This window comes from Pimephales promelas, chromosome 17 (genome assembly GCF_988280905.1).
Source record: "Pimephales promelas chromosome 17, fPimPro1.hap1.1, whole genome shotgun sequence".
Taxonomy (NCBI): domain Eukaryota; kingdom Metazoa; phylum Chordata; class Actinopteri; order Cypriniformes; family Leuciscidae; genus Pimephales; species Pimephales promelas.
In genome coordinates this window covers 19850258-19869837 of record NC_142785.1, presented here as the reverse complement: position 1 = coordinate 19869837, position 19580 = coordinate 19850258, and the positions used below count along the sequence as shown (strand labels likewise).

General features: G+C 40.5%; 1 protein-coding gene across 1 annotated transcript in view; it reads left to right on the top strand.

The window, feature by feature from the left end:
• mkxa (mohawk homeobox a) overlaps nt 1-2180 on the top strand; it is a 29664-nt gene extending 27484 nt beyond the window's left edge. The window contains exon 7 of the mRNA XM_039661323.2: nt 130-2180. Within this exon, the coding sequence (XP_039517257.1) occupies nt 130-322 (193 nt within the window). The 3' untranslated portion in view covers nt 323-2180. The remainder of the gene's footprint in view (nt 1-129) is intronic.
• Nucleotides 2181-19580: the final 17400 nt, after the last annotated feature.

The window sequence follows — 19580 nt, the reverse complement described above, 5'->3', positions numbered from 1 at the left end:
TTGCCATCACGAAATTACAGTAATTACGACTTGGCATGAACGCAGCATTAGTCAAGTGTGTCTAAACTTTTAAACTTACATACTAGTGAGCATCTTTCAATAACATGTTTTTTATCCATATGTTAACAGAAGCATGCAGAAGGAGAAGGGACAGAGGAAAGACGAGACATACTGGAGGGAAATCAACGCGGCCATGGCCCTAACTAACCTGGCTCAGCCCAAGGACACGGCCACCGCCACCACCACCAGCTGCATCATCCAGAAATCCTCACACATAGCTGAAATCAAGACTGTTAAAGTGCCTATCCTGCACAAATACTAATGCACACACACACACATACGCAGAAGATCCCGCTCTTCGACCTTTGGAATTAACTTGTTGTTTTGAATATTGTTTATTGCTCTGTTGTACTGATAGAGAATGAATTTTCTTTTGGTACGTTTGTTTTTATTGTTACGAGTACGATGAAGTGCCCTGAAATGCAGCACTTGTTCAGTTCACCGATTTGTGCATTTCCAAACTTTTTTGATAAGTGTTGATGAATAGTCAGTACGACGGTATTTCTGAACGAGACACTTTTGCAATGTTAACTTATTTTGATATGAATCAGAAATTTGTATTGTATCGCACCAAAGTGCCTTCATGCATCTCAAAAGAGAGATTGGTGAGAATGTACAGTTCATGTCCTCTCTGAATGAAATAAACGGTTGAGCGGTGAAATGACAGGAGGAGTGCGAAGCGCGCTCTTCTCTCTGCTTCTCACAGCCGACAAGAGCTGCTGACCTTAAAATGAAATCAGCACAAGTCACAAAGACATGCACATGAACCTAAGGCCATTTCAGCGTGTTTTGTCTTAATATCTCATGTGGCTGTGACTACGACATTGTTTTGTCTCTAAAATTAAAAACTTTAACCGTCACCTGCCAACGATAGCCGTGAGTCGAGAGATAAGTTCAGTCAGCCAACATCAAACTTGAGATCTTTCTTACGGCCTCTGCTTCCTCTCATAAACTCAGTTATGCACATTACTCAGACACACAATGAGAAAGAGAGAGCCAGACTTCAAGGTTTCATCTGTATCTGTTTGAGACGAGGACTGTGACCCAAAGGGATATTTATGAATCCATTATCAGTGCTAAACCGAACGCGTTGCCTTCTCACGTTTCTGCTCAGAACAAGGTACTTCAGTGGAAGCGGTAAACGATTTGGCCAGTCGTGTTTTACCACCCTTTCTCTCTCAGCTGGTTAGAATTACTCACAAATCGCTGTTTAGAAGTACGAGAGCCACACAAACCGTAGCAGTATTACCACATCTCTGATTCAGAGAATGTTCAAACTTTCTCCATGTTTGTCCTGCGGTTTTTACCCTTTTTTGTTAGTGTTTTTGCCTTTGGTGAAACCAAGTTGTGTTAGCCTTGTATTGACTGAATGGAAAGAATCTGCAATTGTTATTTACATTAGAGTTATGGATGCCAAGTACACAATTGAAGTGAGCGCAGTAACACTTGTGTATGTTGTTTATCTCTGTTTGTTTTTTTTGTTTTTTGAGAAAAGTCTCCACCTGCTTGTGGTGAGATCGGCCAAAGAAACTTATTCAAAAAGCACTTATCTGCACCCCCCCCCCCCCCCCCCTTTATTTTTAATATAATTAAAAATAACATTCACAAACACCTACTGAGACTATAATTCATACATATTATGTCCTGGTTTCCTGCTCTACAGAGTAGTGTAGCATATTTTTAGTACATTTGAGCAAAATGGGAAAATGTATTTGAAATCTCATTTTCCTTTCATTTTTTCCTCTAATCCATTCACGTAAATCTGTTTTGGCCTTTGCAGTGAATAAAGAGAAGAGAAAGCATCAACCTGAGTTTTACCAATTCAGTTTTTTTTTTCTTGCACACTCTGCTCAAAATGCTGACAGACAAAAAGTTATTTTGTGCACACTTTAGAACATTTGAAATGATTAAAGACTGTAAAAAACTTGTAATAATAGTCTGGTTTTTTTATTGTTAAGTTATATTCTTTCTTTTTTATTATTATTTTAGAGACTGGATGTTTGTCCAATGAAGGAATGCATAATATCTCATTTATTCTCTGATTTGTCTTTTAATGTTCAGTTTTACGCCAGGAACCTTGTTTACTTCAACGGAACATTAAATAAAATTAAGTTAAAAGATTTGCTGCTTGGCGTTTCATCATTAAAGTTTGTAGTTCTGCACTGATCAAAGATTTAATTGCTAACATTTAAACAGAGGATATCCGTTTGCATTTTAATTTCTGAGTTTTTCTTGAGTTTTAAATGAATAAATTCCAAACAGAAATGTTTTAGGGCCAACTTACGATGAATAATTCACAAAGCATTGAGGCAGACAAATGAAATTTCACTAATTTGTCTCTGCGGTTTGACCTGAGTTCAGATGACAAGCTTCTCTTTTCTTTTTTAGCCTCTGCATCTTTTTGAAAGCTGTCCTGTTAACTTTGCGAGAGGCAGAGGCCTTGTTTGCCTTCACACTGGTTTCAGCCCAGTAAACACAAAGACACCGCACAGCACAAACAGAGCTGGAAATGGATTATGAGAGTGGAGTTCTCTGTGATCTTGTCTTTCCTTAAGGGTTTAATCCTGAACAAATGTTGGGAATGGGCACATTGTGCTCAGTGTGGTATTGCCTGTGTACAGCACAAAGATGCATGAAGCTGCACATTTAGCTAAACAAATCTTAAGTTTAGCCTCTGAACCAAACTGAAGCATTTATGTGTGTTTCATTTACATATTGTTGATCCATCAACCCTGACAACAGCATTAGAAAGCCTATTTCATGCATATGCTCAGCGTCTATCCAAATATACTCACAAACACATATGCAGTGATCCCAAAACCTATTTGGACACTTAAGTCAACAAAAAGTAGCAATGTCATTGCTTTAGATACAAATGATCAAAACCAGGTGTCATCTGCAATGACTTTCTCAAGCAGCCGTTTTCATGTTCATTTTTAAAGGATGCATAAAGTCTATCTGTTGTATAGTTACAGTCTCTATCATAGGAAATCACATTGTAGCATTTTTTTTTCACTCTTATTTTTATTTTTATTTATTTTATTTTTTTTAGTCAACACAAAGCATGGTTATCTCAGTTTCGAGTATGGTTACAAAAGGCAAAAAATAAAATAAAAATGAACAATAAAACAAAAGACAGCAACCAGATGTTATAATGATTTTCTTTAAATTCTGCTTCTTTCAGTCTTAGGATAAAGGTCTGTCTTCTAATTGGTAAATATATCCTGCACAATGTCCTACATTGTAGCATTTTTAAAGAATTAATTTGTAAATTATGGCGGAAAATAAGTATTTGGTCACCCACAAACCAGCAAGATTTCTGGCTCTCACAGACCTGTAACAACTTCTTTAAGAAGCTCTTCTGTCCTCCACTCGTTACCTGTATTATTGGCACCTGTTTGAACCCGTTATCTGTATAAAAGACACCTGTCCACAGCCTCAAACAGTCACACTCCAAACTCAACCATGGCCAAGATCAAAGAGGGCACAGTCGCTCTTCCTTCGGCACCCAGGTCTGCCTGTCTCGATGCTCCAACTGTGTTCACTGAGTCTGTACATGCTCAGGACTTCCCTCAGTTTCGGGTCGCTCACTGTACTCAGGTATCCTGCCAATTCATATGTTCTGTTTAGGGCCAAATAGCATTCCAGTTTACTCTGTCTGGCTGTTGCGTCTGTCCATTGTTTGAAGTATTTTTCTTTTTGTGTTTTAGTTATTTGGTTTGGGGTTACTATGTTTTTACTGTCCGTTTGTGACGTGAGCTCTAAGACCAATCGGCCTAGGGCGTTCTTCTCTGGCTTCAGCTCTTGGTAGGTCAGGGCTTTGTGATGGAGGGTCTGTTCATTGCTATTTTTTAAGTGGACATGGAATTTAATGGCTCTTTTTTGAATGGTAATCATAAAGGGGGTATAATCCTAATTCTGCTCTACAGGCATTATTTGGGGTTTTGCGCTGAACACGTAGCAAGATTTTGCACAGCTCGGTCTGCAGAGTCTCTATTGGGTGTTTGTCCCATTTAGTGAACTCTTGGTCTGTAAGTGGACCCCAGACTTCACACCCGTACAGCGCGATGGGCTCTATTACGGTTTTGATTATTTTTAGCCAGATTCTGATTGGGAAAAAAGCTCTCCGTGCCTTGTCTCTCAAGTTGTTAACAGCTTTTTTTAAATTTCCTGTGTTGCTAATATTTATGCCAAGGTAAGTGTAGTCCTGGGTGTGTTCGATGAGCATGTAAATTTAAAACTATGATGTTGGTCTTGGCGGCTGGGTCTTTTTTGGAAAATCATTATTTTAGTCTTTTTGGAGTTAACTTCCAGGGCCCATGACTGACAGAAGTTGTGCAGGAGGTCTAGATGCTGCTGTAGACCCTCTTTAGTGGGAGACAGCAGCACCAGATCATCAGCAAACAGAAGGCATCTAACTTCAGTGTCCAGTAGAGTAAGGCCAGGTGCTGCAGACTGATCCAGAGCTCTGGCTAGCTCATTTATTTAGATGTTGAACAGTGTGGGACTTAAGCTGCAGCCCTGTCTCACTCCACGACTCTGGGGAGGAATTCTGTGTGTTTGCTATCAATTTTAACTGCAAATTTGTTGTTTGTGTACATTGATTTGATGATGTCATATGTTTTTCCTCCAATGCCACACATAATTGATTGAAAAAAAAAGACCTTAATGCCAAATGGAGTCAAAAGCTTTTTTGAAGTCAACAAAGCATGAGAAAAATTTTCCTTTGTTTTCGTTAATTTGTTTATAGACTAAGGTATGGAGAGTGTATATATGGTCTGATGTGCGATAAATTTGACACTTGCTCAGGACATTTCTGTCTCTGAGAAAATGGGCTAGTCTGCTTTTTATGATGTTGCAGAAGAGTTTGCCTAGGTTGCTGTTTACACGTATACCACGGTAGTTATTAGGGTCAAATCTCTCCGTTTTTATAGATTGGGGTAATAAGACCTTTATTCCAAATGTTGGGGAATATAACTAAACTCAGGATGAAATTGAAGAGAAAGGCTAATTTGAATTTGTGGTCTGTGTATTTAATTATTTCATTTAGGATGCCATCGACACCACAGGCTTTTTGCAATTTCTGGGTTTGGATTTTGTCTAATAATTCAGTTAGTATAATGGGCTTTATGCACAGCTGCACTACTTCCCGAACTTCAGCCAGCTCCTTGTTTCCTGTCTGCCATTATTGGGAAAAATTGATTAATGCAGGTGTGTCTGATTTTTGTTGCCGTGACTACTGAGGTCAAGCACACCTGAATTAATCAATGTGTCCAATAATGGCAGACAGGAAACAAGGAGCTGGCTGAAATTCAGGAAGTAGTGAAGCTGTGCATAAAGCCTATTGGGAAGTCTAAGGGGTTCTGGTAGTCTTTGATAGTTGATTCTAAAACCGTTAGTTTGTCATACAGGGCATTTTATTCCAGATTTTTGTTTACATTATTAAAGAGGTTGGAGAAGTGGTTAATCCAAACATCTCCATTCTGGATAGCTAGTTCTGGATGGTAGGATTGGTTTAGTGTGTTCCAATGTTTCCAGAACTGGTCGGATTCTAAGGATTCTTCAATTTCCCTGAGTTGACTTTTTCTGTTTTGTTCCTTTTTCTTTCATAAAGTATTCCCATATTGTTTAAGTTTTTCGTGATAGAGATGACAGATGTTCTCATTGTCAGCATCTCTGTGTTTCTGGTTGGGTTCTTAATTCTTTCCTAAGTTTTTTTCAGTCATTGTCAAACCATTTCTCAGTGGCATGGGGTCTTTTTGGTTTTCTTTTTGTTGTTTTTAAGTTGGATAATGTTGCTGATACCTCAAATATTCTGTTCAGCTTGTCTACTGCTAGGTTTGTACCTTCACTATTGTGCGGGAAAGGAGTGGCAAGGAATTGATCTCATAGGGCTTGAATTTTCGGTTGACTAATTGTACTTAGACACATGTATAGATGGAAACAAAGCAGTAAAGATATCTAAGTGAGTGGAGCTGGGTTTGTTTAGATGCTTCTTGGTTGGGCATTGCTCTGTTTAAGTAGAGGGTTATGTTACTGTGGTCTGATAGGGGGTTTAGTGGGCTGACTGTGAACGCTCTGAGGGAGTTTGGGTTAAGGTCTGTCAGAAAGTAGTCGACTGTACTGCTACCGAAAGATAAGCTGTAGGTGTATCTGCCGTAGGAGTCTCCTCGAAGCCTGCCGTTGACTAGGAACAGACCTAGTGTGCGACACAGATGAAGAAGATGTGTTCCGCTTTTGTTTGTTGTTTTATCATAATTGTGTCTCTGTGCTTGTATTGGTGTGGGAAAAACATCTCCTCCAGGCAGGTAGGTGTCCCCCTGTGGGTTCAATGTGTCCAGTTCTTCACCTGTTCTGGCATTCAGGTCTCCACAGAGCAGCACGCTTCCCTGTGACTGGAAGTAATTAATGTCTACTTCAAGAATGGAAAAACTGTCTTCATTAAAATATGGAGACTCTGCTGGAGGGATATAAGTGGCACACAGGAAGATATTTTTCTCTGTTGTGGTAACTGTCTTATTAATTTCTAACCATGTGCAGAATTGTCCTGTTTTAGCTACTTTGATGGCATGGGCAAGATTTGATCTGTACCAAATAAGCATGCCTCCTGAGTCTCTTCCTTGTGTCACTCCAGGCAGTTTAGTGGATGGGATGATGAGTTCTCTGTAGCCTTTGGGGCAGCCGGTGGGTCCATCTCTGCTCCATGTCTCTTGTAGGATGATGATGTCTGAGTTTTTGATTTCTGAGTTGAAATCTGTGTTTCTGCTTTTGAGGCCAAAGGTGGATGATCTCAGGCCTTGAATGTTCCAACATGAAATGATAAAGGCTTTGTTGTCCATCGGGTCATAATTTTGTTGATAAGTTTTTGACCTACAGTATGACAGTAGGTGTGAGCAGATGAGGTTGAGCATCTGACGGATGTCTCTTAGCTCTGTTGATGTGGCTTGCACTGGTGTTGTTGTTGTTCTGCTCACTATCTGAGGGTAGCTGTGTCTGCCTGGGGCCTGCGGGGTATGAGGAGGGCAGGGGGTTGGCAGGAGGGGCTTTGGCCTGGCCTGATGTGCTGAATTTGAGGGTGTAAAGGCTGGAAGAAAATGCTCAAGTGCTGGTTGGGATGGTCTCAGCATGTGAGAGTCCTGTTGTCTTGACGGAAGTCTTCTGGATGTTCTCTCTGGGGGTACATTGTGCTTTCTTACAGGTCTGGGTGGAGGTTGTTGGGCCCTGTTGCTCCTGGCGGTGCTGTTGTGATATCGACTCAGAGCCACATTTTTTAGGGTCCTGGCGAAGACAGGAACAGCAGTTTTGTACAGATGAACATGGTCGTAGAGGCATGAGGGGTCCAGGGTGGGTTGGTGTGCCAGATGCACATTGGGTTTAAGTGCACAAGAGCGGGAGATAGTGGATAGTGTCGGGGTGGAAGTCTTTCCCTATCTGTGCTTGGCTGTGGGGCTGTGGCTGGTCAGGTCTGTTGTCTGAAATGTTTGCAGGGAGAAGATCATCTCCTTGAGCTGGACCATTTCTCCCTCTAGCTCTGTGAATCTCTCCCTCATGTCAGTGCAATAGCAGTGTGGATGGGGGTCTTTGGTCTGTTCTGTGCTTGAAGGGCCTCTGTGTTCTGTCGGGTCCTCATCTGTGTGGAAGACTGACTCCTCTGGAGGGATAGTTTGGTCGCTGGTAGTGGTCTCTTTCTGTGCTCTGTCTTTGATGAGGAGGAAGTCTTGTTCAAAGAGACCATTGATGCCACTGTACCCGTTGTTTTGTAGATATTTACGGTCGTGGTTATTGTGTCTTCCTCGTTTCTTATTTTTAGCTGGAAACCCCCGCAGATGCCTTTTCTTTCAGCAGAGGGGTAGTGTGTAATGATGGCCTTGTGCCATGCATAGGGCTTGTTCGTATAGAATATCAGGTTACTTATGCTGCCATCTTTATGTAGGTCTGCAAAAAGGGTTTCTGGGTTGTCTGTCAGTCTTTTGTTTTTGTAGACTTTCCGTGCCGATTCATTTGTGACATCTTTAGGATAGTGTAGTTCCACATATTCTTGCGGTCGGCGTTACGTCACTAATCATGTGACCTGCATAGCAACCGGCCACGAAGGGTAAAACAAACCGAAGTCAACGCCCGAGGCAAATCAAAAAGGTATCTATTCACAGAAGTTTTGCTGTGGATTATGTCAGTTATGGATACTAACGGACTACTTTGTATTAATAATGAATGATATCTGTGTATGCGGATGTATGTCGGTGGTGAGAAGTGAATAATAAAACACTCATGTAAAAGGCTTTGTGACTTGCTAACTTTACGTGTCTGTGAAAGGCGCTAGCAGCTAGCTATATGAATTTATATCTTCTTCTTCTATTATTACATAATGTCGTATTAATATATAGACAGTCTCCTAGCGCCTGCATTGACCAGGTACCACAGAAAGCTGTCGCTTGTAGGTTTAACATTACAATCTTGTCCCATCCAGCTGAGTCTTGGTACAACAACCCAAAAGCATGGCCCACCTCATCAAATCCCCTGAACACCATGTGTACATATGTGTCCTACACTTGCAGTCATGTTTAAATACCAATCAAGCATCGATTACATATGTTATCGATTTTTTTTTTTTTTTTTTTTTTTTTTTTTTATTCATTAAAAAAACTGTTCATTCAAAAGCACTGTGTTACAAAGTGGCGTTGCTGTAATGAGCTCAGTCTGTCAGTGGCACAACTTGTAGCTACAATGTCAGTGAGTGACACAGTTTATTCAAAAAAGCCAAAAAAGGCTAACTGCATAAATGTAGTCTATCTTTTCCCCCACAAAAATAGTGCGTTTCATTGTTGCATATCGGTGTAGAGCTGCCGACCATTATGCATAGCAATGTCATAACATAGCAGAAAATTGAGTGGCCATCCCTGCAGTGGTATTATTTTTTATTCTTTGATTTGTCCCTCAATTTGTCCATTCATTTTAGACGCTTATTTATCTCCCTCTTTCATGTAGCTTAATGGCGGGGGATTGTTTGTTTTACCCTTCGCCGCATTGCTATGCGCGCACAGGAGTAAAAGTCCCGGATGTCCGACCTTGAGAATAGGGGTTGTTTAGGCCTGACGCTGTGGCTGGGGTCTTCAGAAGTCTTCTGGGGGCGGGGCCAGGATGATGCACTGGCCATAGTTGATTTAGAATGTAAACATCCAACTGAAATAACTGCCAATTTTTTGTTTATTTTCTCTCAGTGACAATATAAAGTCATAAAAATTAAGAAACAAGCCAAAAAAGCAGGCAAAAAATATGACTTTCACTGATTTTGTGAGAAAAAAGTACAAATATATATATATATATATTTCTTTAGAGTTCAAGTTTCAGTTTTGTCCAAAATGTCTCTTTGTGCTGTTCTTCTAAGCAAAAACTCAGAGAGGTATGAAATGGCACTTTCTGTTCAAATTGTCTTTACCTCTCTTCTTTCTTGTAAGTTTTCTTCTTAGTTATGTTGTTTATGTTCCTTGATGTCATCCTTTTCATTATAAATTTCCTCCTCTGTAGAGGGTAATCCTGTGATGATCTTCTCTTGAACTTTCCTCATATTTAGATGTGAAAAAAATAAAATAAAAATAAATAAAATCTGTCCTAGTTCAACAAAAACTTGTCTAGATGTTGTTTTATGTTAAATCTTCTACTTTTCTCTACATCTTCTGAATTGATCTGAATTTCAGATCTCAAATTCGACTGCCAAAATCAGATCTCAAATTCAGATGTCAAATTCGACTGCTCAAATTCAGATCTCAAATTTGCACGTACACTCTGCTTATTACACACACAGGGACGCGCAGCAGCACTCAAACTAACCAAATATTCGAGAAAAAAAGGATTACAAAGTAAAATATTAATATTGTGTACATAAATAAATGGTGGCATCTGGGTTGTCCCATAGATGGCCTGCTTGCTCGCTTTAATCTCGCACATGAGCAGATCCATTTCCTCTCTGAAGACGCGCTCCACCTTTCCGCTTACAAATTGTAAATAGCAAATAGCCAAGGCGTGAGACTCAGGCGTGAGACATGTTACACCCAAAACACACCAATTGCTCTGAGAGAATAGGTGCCGACCATTTTTCCCGTCGTTAAACTAGCAAAAGTGGATTTGAATTTTGGACACACCCTAAGTGCAATTGTGCCCTGCGCTTTGACCTTGTTGGGCCATCTAAGCCTAATGCATCATGTTTCCAAATGGATTTAGAAAATCTTATTTGTTTTCATTTCAGAGAAGAAGGTGCAAGTTGGCATTGATTTCCTGTAGTTTTTGTTGATCTTATTTTATTATTACACTTTACTCGGCACGGAGGCAAGCGTGTTTCTGTAGCTGTACTTCAGTGCGCTAACCAGAGGTGCTTAAAACGTTCCTTTAATTCAGTGAACCACCAAGAAACCACCAGAAACATCAACAGAGAAAATCAGTGGTTTTAAAGGCATTATTAAAACACAAAAGCACAATATGCCGCTTTGTGTAGTGCTCTGGAAAGACGTATAACAGAGGTGTTTACAAAAAAGACATTAATCAGAGACAATGCTGGAATTTACACTTGCACTGAATGTGTTTTACCCCCCAAACGAAGAAGATTATGACTTTAAAACTGAGCCATGTCATAATAAAAATATTTTCTTTGTTAAAAGAATTAACAGAAAAAAAGACAATCAATCTTTTTTTTCAGTTCCCGAAAATGATTTATTTATTGAGATAAATTTCTAAAGAAATATATATATATGTACATTTAAAAAAGGTTGTCCTAGCAATTCAGGTGATCAAATATTGAATTTCTATGTATTAGTAACATGTCAGCATGGCATGAATAGTCCATAGCCTCTAGGAAATTGTCCATACCTTTTACATGTTATTTACATGGGAGATACAGATACAAACTCTAAAATAGAAAATAAATAATTTGTAAACTTTAAATTGTCCTAATGTTGGAAAATAGCAAAAAAAAAAAAAAAGTTTTATTTATTTATCATATATTTTTATTGATAGTTTCCTGCTAAATTGTGTTTAAATTAATTATAAAATAATAATATTCATAATAATTAGTATTAGTAGCAGTATTTATTAATGATAAATGGTATAAAGGAATATTTCTGTCTGTCAGTGAAGGGCTACTTAAGCTTTATTGATTGGGTTGTGGTGGTAAACGAGACAAACATTTGAGAAAAGATGACTAATTAGATGACTAATTTTGACATTACATTTTGTTCCTCGGTTCGCTATGAAGCAGGACAAAGAGAAACAATCGGACATTCACTATTTGGCCCTTCAGCCCTTCAATCTTGGTAGAAACCGTACAGCACCTTAAAACATCAAACTGCGCCCTTGACACACTTCCCACATCTTTTTTCAAAAGTGTGTAAAACTGTTTAGAAGCAGATCTCCTAGAAGTGCTAAATGCCTCACTTCGCTCTGGGAGTTTTCCGAACTCCCTGAAAACTGCAGTTGTCAAGCCCCTCCTGAAAAAGAGCAATCTGGATAAGACCATCTTGAGCAATTATAGACCGATCTCAAATCTTCCTTTCATAGGCAAGATCATTGAAAAGGTTGTCTTCAATCAGCTGAACAAATTTTTAAGCTCAAATGGATATTTTGACAATTTTCAATCTGGTTTCCGATCGCATCACACCACGGAGACAGCGCTCATAAAGATAATAAACGATATTCGCTTAAATACTGATACAGGCAAATTATCCGTGTTGGTACTACTCGACCTCAGTGCTGCATTTGACACTGTTGATCACAACATACTTCTTGACAGGCTGGGAAACTGGGTGGGGCTTTCTGGGATAGTCCTCCTAAAATGGTTCAGGTCATACTTAGAAGGGAGAGGTTATTTTGTGAGTATGGGAGAACATAAGTCTGAGTGGACATCCTTGAACTGCGGAGTCCCTCTGGGCTCGATTCTTGCGCCACTCCTATTCAACCTGTATATGCTCCCAATGAGCCAAATAATGAAAAAGAACCAAATCGCTTACCACAGCTATGCAGACGACACACAGCTCTACTTAGCCCTATCGCCTAACGACTACAGCCCTATTGACACTCTGTGCCAATGCATTGATGAAGTAAACGGTTGGATGTGTCAACTTTCTGCAGTTAAACAAAGACAAAACTGAAGTTATTGCGTTTGGAAACAAAGATGAGGTTCTCAAGGTGAATGCATACCTTGACGCTAGGGGTCTAACAACTAAAAATCAAGTCAGGAATCTTGGTGTGTCTCTAGAGTCAGACCTTAGTTTCAATAGTCATGTCAAAGCAATAACTAAATCAGCATACTATCATCTGAAAAATATTTCAAGAATTAGATGCTTCGTTTCCAGTCAAGACTTAGAGAAACTTGTGCATGCTTTCATCACCAGCAGGGTGGATTACTGTAATGGCCTCCTCACTGGCCTTCCCAAAAAGACCGTAAGACAGTTGCAGCTCATACAGAATGTGTTGCCAGGATTCTGAACAGGACCAGAAAATATGAACATATCACACCAGTCCTCAGGTCTTTACACTGGCTGCCAGTTACACTTAGGATTGATTTTAAAGTATTATTACTGGTATATAAATCATTTAATGGGTTAGGACCTCAATATATTGCAGATATGCTCACTGAATATAAACCCAACAGATCACTCAGATCATTAGGATCACATCAGCTAGAAAGTGGGACCCGGGTGGAGGGGTTACATTGGTGCCGTGACCCGGATGAGAGTGAGATTTAGGGGGGTGAGTGTAACGGAGGCCAGCTGGTAGTTGCTGTGCGAGTAAACATCACTCCTCTGATCTCAATAGGTGCTCTAGCGACAGATGCTAGAGCCTGCAGTCTTTAGCCTCCTTGTTAGAGTGCCTGACTCTCATGCTGGAGACCCGGGTTCGAGGCCCGATCGGAGCGTGTCGAGTGGGACCCGGGTGGAGGGGTTACACTGAGATATTGAGATAATTATAATGGCATGCTACGTGGGATCTCAATATCACAGCTCTGGAAGGGTCTAGAGCCTCCATTTTTGCACTCAGGTCCAAGTCCCATGGCCATCTATCAGAATCCAGAGTTTCAAGAAGATCAGAGAAACTCAAAATTTCGACCAAAAAAAAACCGACAGTGTTACCCTTTCGTTTTTTTTTTCTGGCGAAAAATTAAGTATCCCCAATCTTCTCAAAACTCTGGATTCTGATAGAGGGCCATGAGACTTAGACCTGAGTGCAAAAATGGAGGCTCTAGACCCTTCCAGAGCTGAGATATCGAAACTCAAAATTTCGACCAGAAAAAAAACGACAGTGGTACCCCTTTCGTTTTTTGTTTTTTTTTCGGGCGAAAAATTAAGTATCCCCAATCTTCTCAAAACTCTGGATTCTAATAGAGGGCCACGAGACTTAGACCCGAGTGCAACAATGGAGGCTCTAGACCCTTCCAGAACTTAGATATCGAAACTCAAATTTTCGACCCGAAAAAAAAAAGACAGTGGTACCCCTTACGGTTTTTTTTTTTCATGCGAAAAATTAAGTGTCCCCAATCTTCTCAAAACTCTGGATTCTGATAGAGGGCCACGAGACTTAGACCTGAGTGCAACAACGGAGGCTCTAGACCCTTCCAGAGCTGAGATATCGAAACTCAAATTTTCGATCAGAAAAAAAAACGACAGTGGTACCCCTTTCGGGGTTTTTTTTTCGGGCGAAAAATTAAGTGTCCCCAATCTTCTCAAAACTGTGGATTATGATAGAGGGCCACGAGACTTAGACCTGAGTGCAACAATGGAGGCTGTAGACCCTTCCAGAGCTTAGATATCGAAACTCAAATTTTCGACCAGAAAAAAAAAACGACAGTGGTACCCCTTTCGTTTTTGTTTTTTTTTCGGGCGAAAAATTAAGTATCCCCAATCTTCTCAAAACTCTGGATTCTGATAGAGGGCCATGATACTTTAGCCTGGTTCAACCAGACTCTAGTACATTTCATTTTGTACATAGAGTCTGGCCTCCCTCAATTGAGAAACGTTTCCTTCCTTGTAGGCGGGTTCACTATTAAAGTTCAAATCTATTGGATCTGCCCAGAGTCACTCACAATCTGCCATAGACAATCGCTAATGTGTGGTCGTGAGTGACGTATGTCATGCGCCGAAACGGCTGGAAACAACCATAGACAGTAAAAGAAACAACAAGTCCGAACTCCGAATGATCAGAGGATTAAATTTACAATAGGATTTCAGTCAACGAGAGCTGCAGGTTTTGTTAATCTAGGAACAATTATTAATTCGAAATGTATATTTGACATGGACAGTGATTATTCAGTCAATGGTCAAAGATGTGTCTAATCATTACAAATACGTCGCTGTGGTCGTTTTCTGATCTGCCGCAAATGCTGTAAGTTACAGTGAATGATCAGTCTGTCTGCAGATGTGTAATAAACAACAATTTTTCATATTACGTATTTTTTTCTTAATTACCTTAATTATGGTCTTCAAAGTATGTGTTTGTACATTTTTATATGGCATTTAGTTGTTGTTTTTTATTAAAACAAATTAACCATTGACATCTAAAACTGAAAATCAAATATAGTCTCCAAAGTATGGATTTTCAAATTTTTATTTATTAAATTTTTTTTTTTTTTTTAAATCACAACCAATTTGTATGATTTACAACATGTAAAACTGACACACCAACCTCCTGCACGAGTACACAAAGGGGCTCAAAATGTTCATCACAATAATCAGTAAATTTACTGTTGGGAATCTGAGCGACTGACATGACTCCTGAGCGGATCTTCAACAATAGTTTAGCAGCCAGGACTCGGGGCTTCCGAACACCGCGAACACCAGGCTTTTTTTGGGTGAAAAATTAAGTATCCCCAATCTTCCACAAAACTCTGGATTCTGATAGAGGGCCATGAGACTTAGACCTGAGTGCAAAAATGGAGGCTCTAGACCCTTCCAGAGCTGAGATATCGAAACTCAAAATTTCGACCAGAAAAAACAACAACAGTGGTACCCTTTCGTTTTTTTTTTTTCGGGTGAAAAATTAAGTATCCCCAATGTTCTCAAAACTCTGGATTCTGATAGAGGGCCACGAGACTTAGACCTGAGTTCAAAAATGGAGGCTCTAGCCCCTTCCAGAGCTGAGATATCGAAACTCAAAAATTGGGCCCGAAAAAAAAACGACAGTGGTACCCCTTACGTTTTTTTTTTTGGGGGCGAAAAATTAAGTTTCTCCAATCTTCCCAAAACTCTGGATTCTGATAGAGGGCCATGAGACTTAGACCTGAGTGAAAAAACGGAGGATTTAGCCCCTTCCAGAGCTGAGATATCGAAACTCAAAAATTGGGCCCGAAAAAAAAACGACAGTGGTACCCCTTACGTTTTTTTTTTTTGGGCGAAAAATTAAGTTTCTCCAATCTTCCCAAAACTCTGGATTCTGATAGAGGGCCATGAGACTTAGACCTGAGTGCAAAAATGGAGGCTCTAGCCCCTTCCAGAGCTGAGATATCGAAACTCAAAATTGGGCCCGAAAAAAAACGACAGTGGTACCCCTTACGGTTTTTTTTTTTTGGGCGAAAAATTAAGTTTCTCCAATCTTCCCAAAACTCTGGATTCTGATAGAGGGCCATGAGACTTAAACCTGAGTGCAAAAATGGAGGCTCTAGACCCTTCCAGAGCTGAGATATCGAAACTCAAAAATTGGGCCCGAAAAAAAAAACGACAGTGGTACCCCTTACGTTTTTTTTTTTAGGGGGAAAAATTAATTTCTCCAATCTTCCCAAAACTCTGGATTCTGATAGAGGGCCATGAGACTTAGACCTGAGTGCAAAAATGGAGGCTCTAGCCCCTTCCAGAGCTGAGATATCGAAATTCAAAAATTGGGCCCGAAAAAAAAAAACGACAGTGGTACCCCTTACGTTTTTTTTTTGGGGTGAAAAATTAAGTTTCTCCAATCTTCCCAAAACTCTGGATTCTGATAGGGGGCCATGAGACTTGGACCTGAGGGCAAAAATGGAGGCTCTAGCCCCTTCCAGAGCTGAGATATCGAAACTCAAAAATTGGGCCCGAAAAAAAAAACCGACAGTGGTACCCCTTACGTTTTTTTTTTTTGGGCGAAAAATTAAGTTTCTCCAATCTTCCCCAAACTCTGGATTCTGATAGAGGGCCATGAGACTTAGACCTGAGTGCAAAAATGGAGGCTCTAGCCCCTTCCAGAGCTGAGATATCGAAACTCAAAAATTGGGCCCGAAAAAAAAAACGACAGTGGTAGCCCTTACGTTTTTTTTTAGGGGGAAAAATTAAGTTTCTCCAATCTTCCCAAAACTCTGGATTCTGATAGAGGGCCATGAGACTTAGACCTGAATGCAAAAATGGAGGCTCTAGCCCCTTCCAGAGCTGAGATATCGAAACTCAAAAATTGGGCCCGAAAAAAAAACGACAGTGGTACCCCTAACGTTTTTTTTTTTGGGGCGAAAAATTAAATTTCTCCAATCTTCCCAAAACTCTGGATTCAGATAGAGGGCCATGAGACTTGGACCTGAGGGCAAAAATGGAGGCTCTAGCCCCTTCCAGAGCTGAGATATCGAAACTCAAAAATTGGGCCCGAAAAAAAAAATGACAGTGGTACCCCTTACGTTTTTTTTTTGGGGCGAAAAATTAAGTTTCTCCAATCTTCCCAAAACTCTGGATTCTGATAGAGGGCCATGAGACTTAGACCTGCGTGCAAAAATGGAGGCTCTAGCCCCTTCCAGAGCTGAGATATCGAAACTCAAAAATTGGGCCCGAAAAAAAAAACGACAGTGGTACCCCTTACGTTTTTTTTTTTTAGGGGGAAAAATTAAGTTTCTCCAATCTTCCCAAAACTCTGGATTCTGATAGAGGGCCATGAGACTTAGACCTGAGTGCAAAAATGGAGGCTCTAGCCCCTTCCAGAGCTGAGATATCGAAACTCAAAAATTGGGCCCGAAAAAAAAAACGACAGTGGTACCCCTTACGTTTTTTTTTTTGGGCGAAAAATTAAGTTTCTCCAATCTTCCCAAAACTCTGGATTCTGATAGAGGGCCATGAGATTTAGACCTGAGTGCAAAAATGGAGGCTCTAGCCCCTTCCAGAGCTGAGATATCGAAACTCAAAAATTGGGCCCGAAAAAAAACCCGACAGTGGTACCCCTTACGTTTTTTTTTTTTGGGCGAAAAATTAAGTTTCTCCAATCTTCCCCAAACTCTGGATTCTGATAGAGGGCCATGAGACTTAGACCTGAGTGCAAAAATGGAGGCTCTAGCCCCTTCCAGAGCTGAGATATCGAAACTCAAAAATTGGGCCCGAAAAAAAAACGACAGTGGTACCCCTTACGTTTTTTTTTTTTGGGGCGAAAAATTAAATTTCTCCAATCTTCCCAAAACTCTGGATTCAGATAGAGGGCCATGAGACTTGGACCTGAGGGCAAAAATGGAGGCTCTAGCCCCTTCCAGAGCTGAGATATCGAAACTCAAAAATTGGGCCCGAAAAAAAAAACGACAGTGGTACCCCTTACGTTTTTTTTTTAGGGGGAAAAATTAAGTTTCTCCAATCTTCCCAAAACTCTGGATTCTGATAGAGGGCCATGAGACTTAGACCTGAGTGCAAAAATGGAGGCTCTAGCCCCTTCCAGAGCTGAGATATCGAAACTCAAAAATTGGGCCCGAAAAAAAAAACGACAGTGGTACCCCTTACGTTTTTTTTTTTTGGGCGAAAAATTAAGTTTCTCCAATCTTCCCAAAACTCTGGATTCTGATAGAGGGCCATGAGATTTAGACCTGAGTGCAAAAATGGAGGCTCTAGCCCCTTCCAGAGCTGAGATATCGAAACTCAAAAATTGGGCCCGAAAAAAAAACGACAGTGGTACCCCTTACGGTTTTTTTTTTGGGGCGAAAAATTACGTTTCTCCAATCTTCCCAAAACTCTGGATTCTGATAGAGGGCCATGAGACTTGGACCTGAGTGCAAAAATGGAGGCTCTAGCCCCTTCCAGAGCTGAGATATCGAAACTCAAAAATTGGGCCCGAAAAAAAAAACGACAGTGGTACCCATTACGTTTTTTTTTTTTGGGGCGAAAAATTAAGTTTCTCCATTCTTCCCAAAACTCTGGATTCTGATAGAGGGCCATGAGACTTAGACCTGAGTGCAAAAATGGAGGCTCTAGCCCCTTCCAGAGCTGAGATATCGAAACTCAAAAATTGGGCCCGAAAAAAAAACGACAGTGGTACCCCTTACGTTTTTTTTTTTTTTGGGCGAAAAATTAAGTTTCTCCAATCTTCCAAAAACTCTGGATTCTGATAGAGGGCCATGAGACTTAGACCTGAGTGCAAAAATGGAGGCTCTAGCCCCTTCCAGAGCTGAGATATCAAAACTCAAAAATTGGGCCCGAAAAAAAAACGACAGTGGTACCCCTTACGTTTTTTTTTTTTGGGGCGAAAAATTAAGTTTCTCCAATCTTCCCAAAACTCTGGATTCTGATAGAGGGCCATGAGACTTAGACCTGAGTGCAAAAATGGAGGCTCTAGCCCCTTCCAGAGCTGAGATATCGAAACTCAAAAATTGGGCCCGAAAAAAAAACGACAGTGGTACCCCTTACGTTTTTTTTTTTGGGCGAAAAATTAAGTTTCTCCAATCTTCCCAAAACTCTGGATTCTAATAGAGGGCCATGAGACTTGGACCTGAGGGCAAAAATTGAGGCTCTAGCCCCTTCCAGAGCTGAGATATCGAAACTCAAAAATTGGGCCCGAAAAAAAAAACGACAGTGGTACCCCTTACGTTTTTTTTTTTTAGGGGGAAAAATTAAGTTTCTCCAATCTTCCCAAAACTCTGGATTCTGATAGAGGGCCATGAGACTTAGACCTGAGTGCAAAAATGGAGGCTCTAGACCCTTCCAGAGCTGAGATATCGAAACTCAAAAATTGGGCCCGAAAAAAAAACGACAGTGGTACCCCTTACGGTTTTTTTTTTTGGGCGAAAAATTAAGTTTCTCCAATCTTCCCAAAACTCTGGATTCTGATAGAGGGCCATGAGACTTGGACCTGAGGGCAAAAATGGAGCCTCTAGCCCCTTCCAGAGCTGAGATATCGAAACTCAAAAATTGGGCCCGAAAAAAAAAACCGACAGTGGTACCCCTTACGTTTTTTTTTTTTGGGCGAAAAATTAAGTTTCTCCAATCTTCCCAAAACTCTGGATTCTGGTAGAGGGCCATGAGACTTAGACCTGAGTGCAAAAATGGAGGCTCTAGCCCCTTCCAGAGCTGAGATATCGAAACTCAAAAATTGGGCCCGAAAAAAAAACGACAGTGGTACCCCTTACGTTTTTTTTTTTTGGGGCGAAAAATTAAGTTTCTCCAATCTTCCCAAAACTCTGGATTCTGATAGAGGGCCATGAGACTTAGACCTGAGTGCAAAAATTGAGGCTCTAGCCCCTTCCAGAGCTGAGATATCGAAACTAAAAAATTGGGCCCGAAAAAAAAACGACAGTGGTACCCCTTACGTTTTTTTTTTTTGGGGCGAAAAATTAAGTT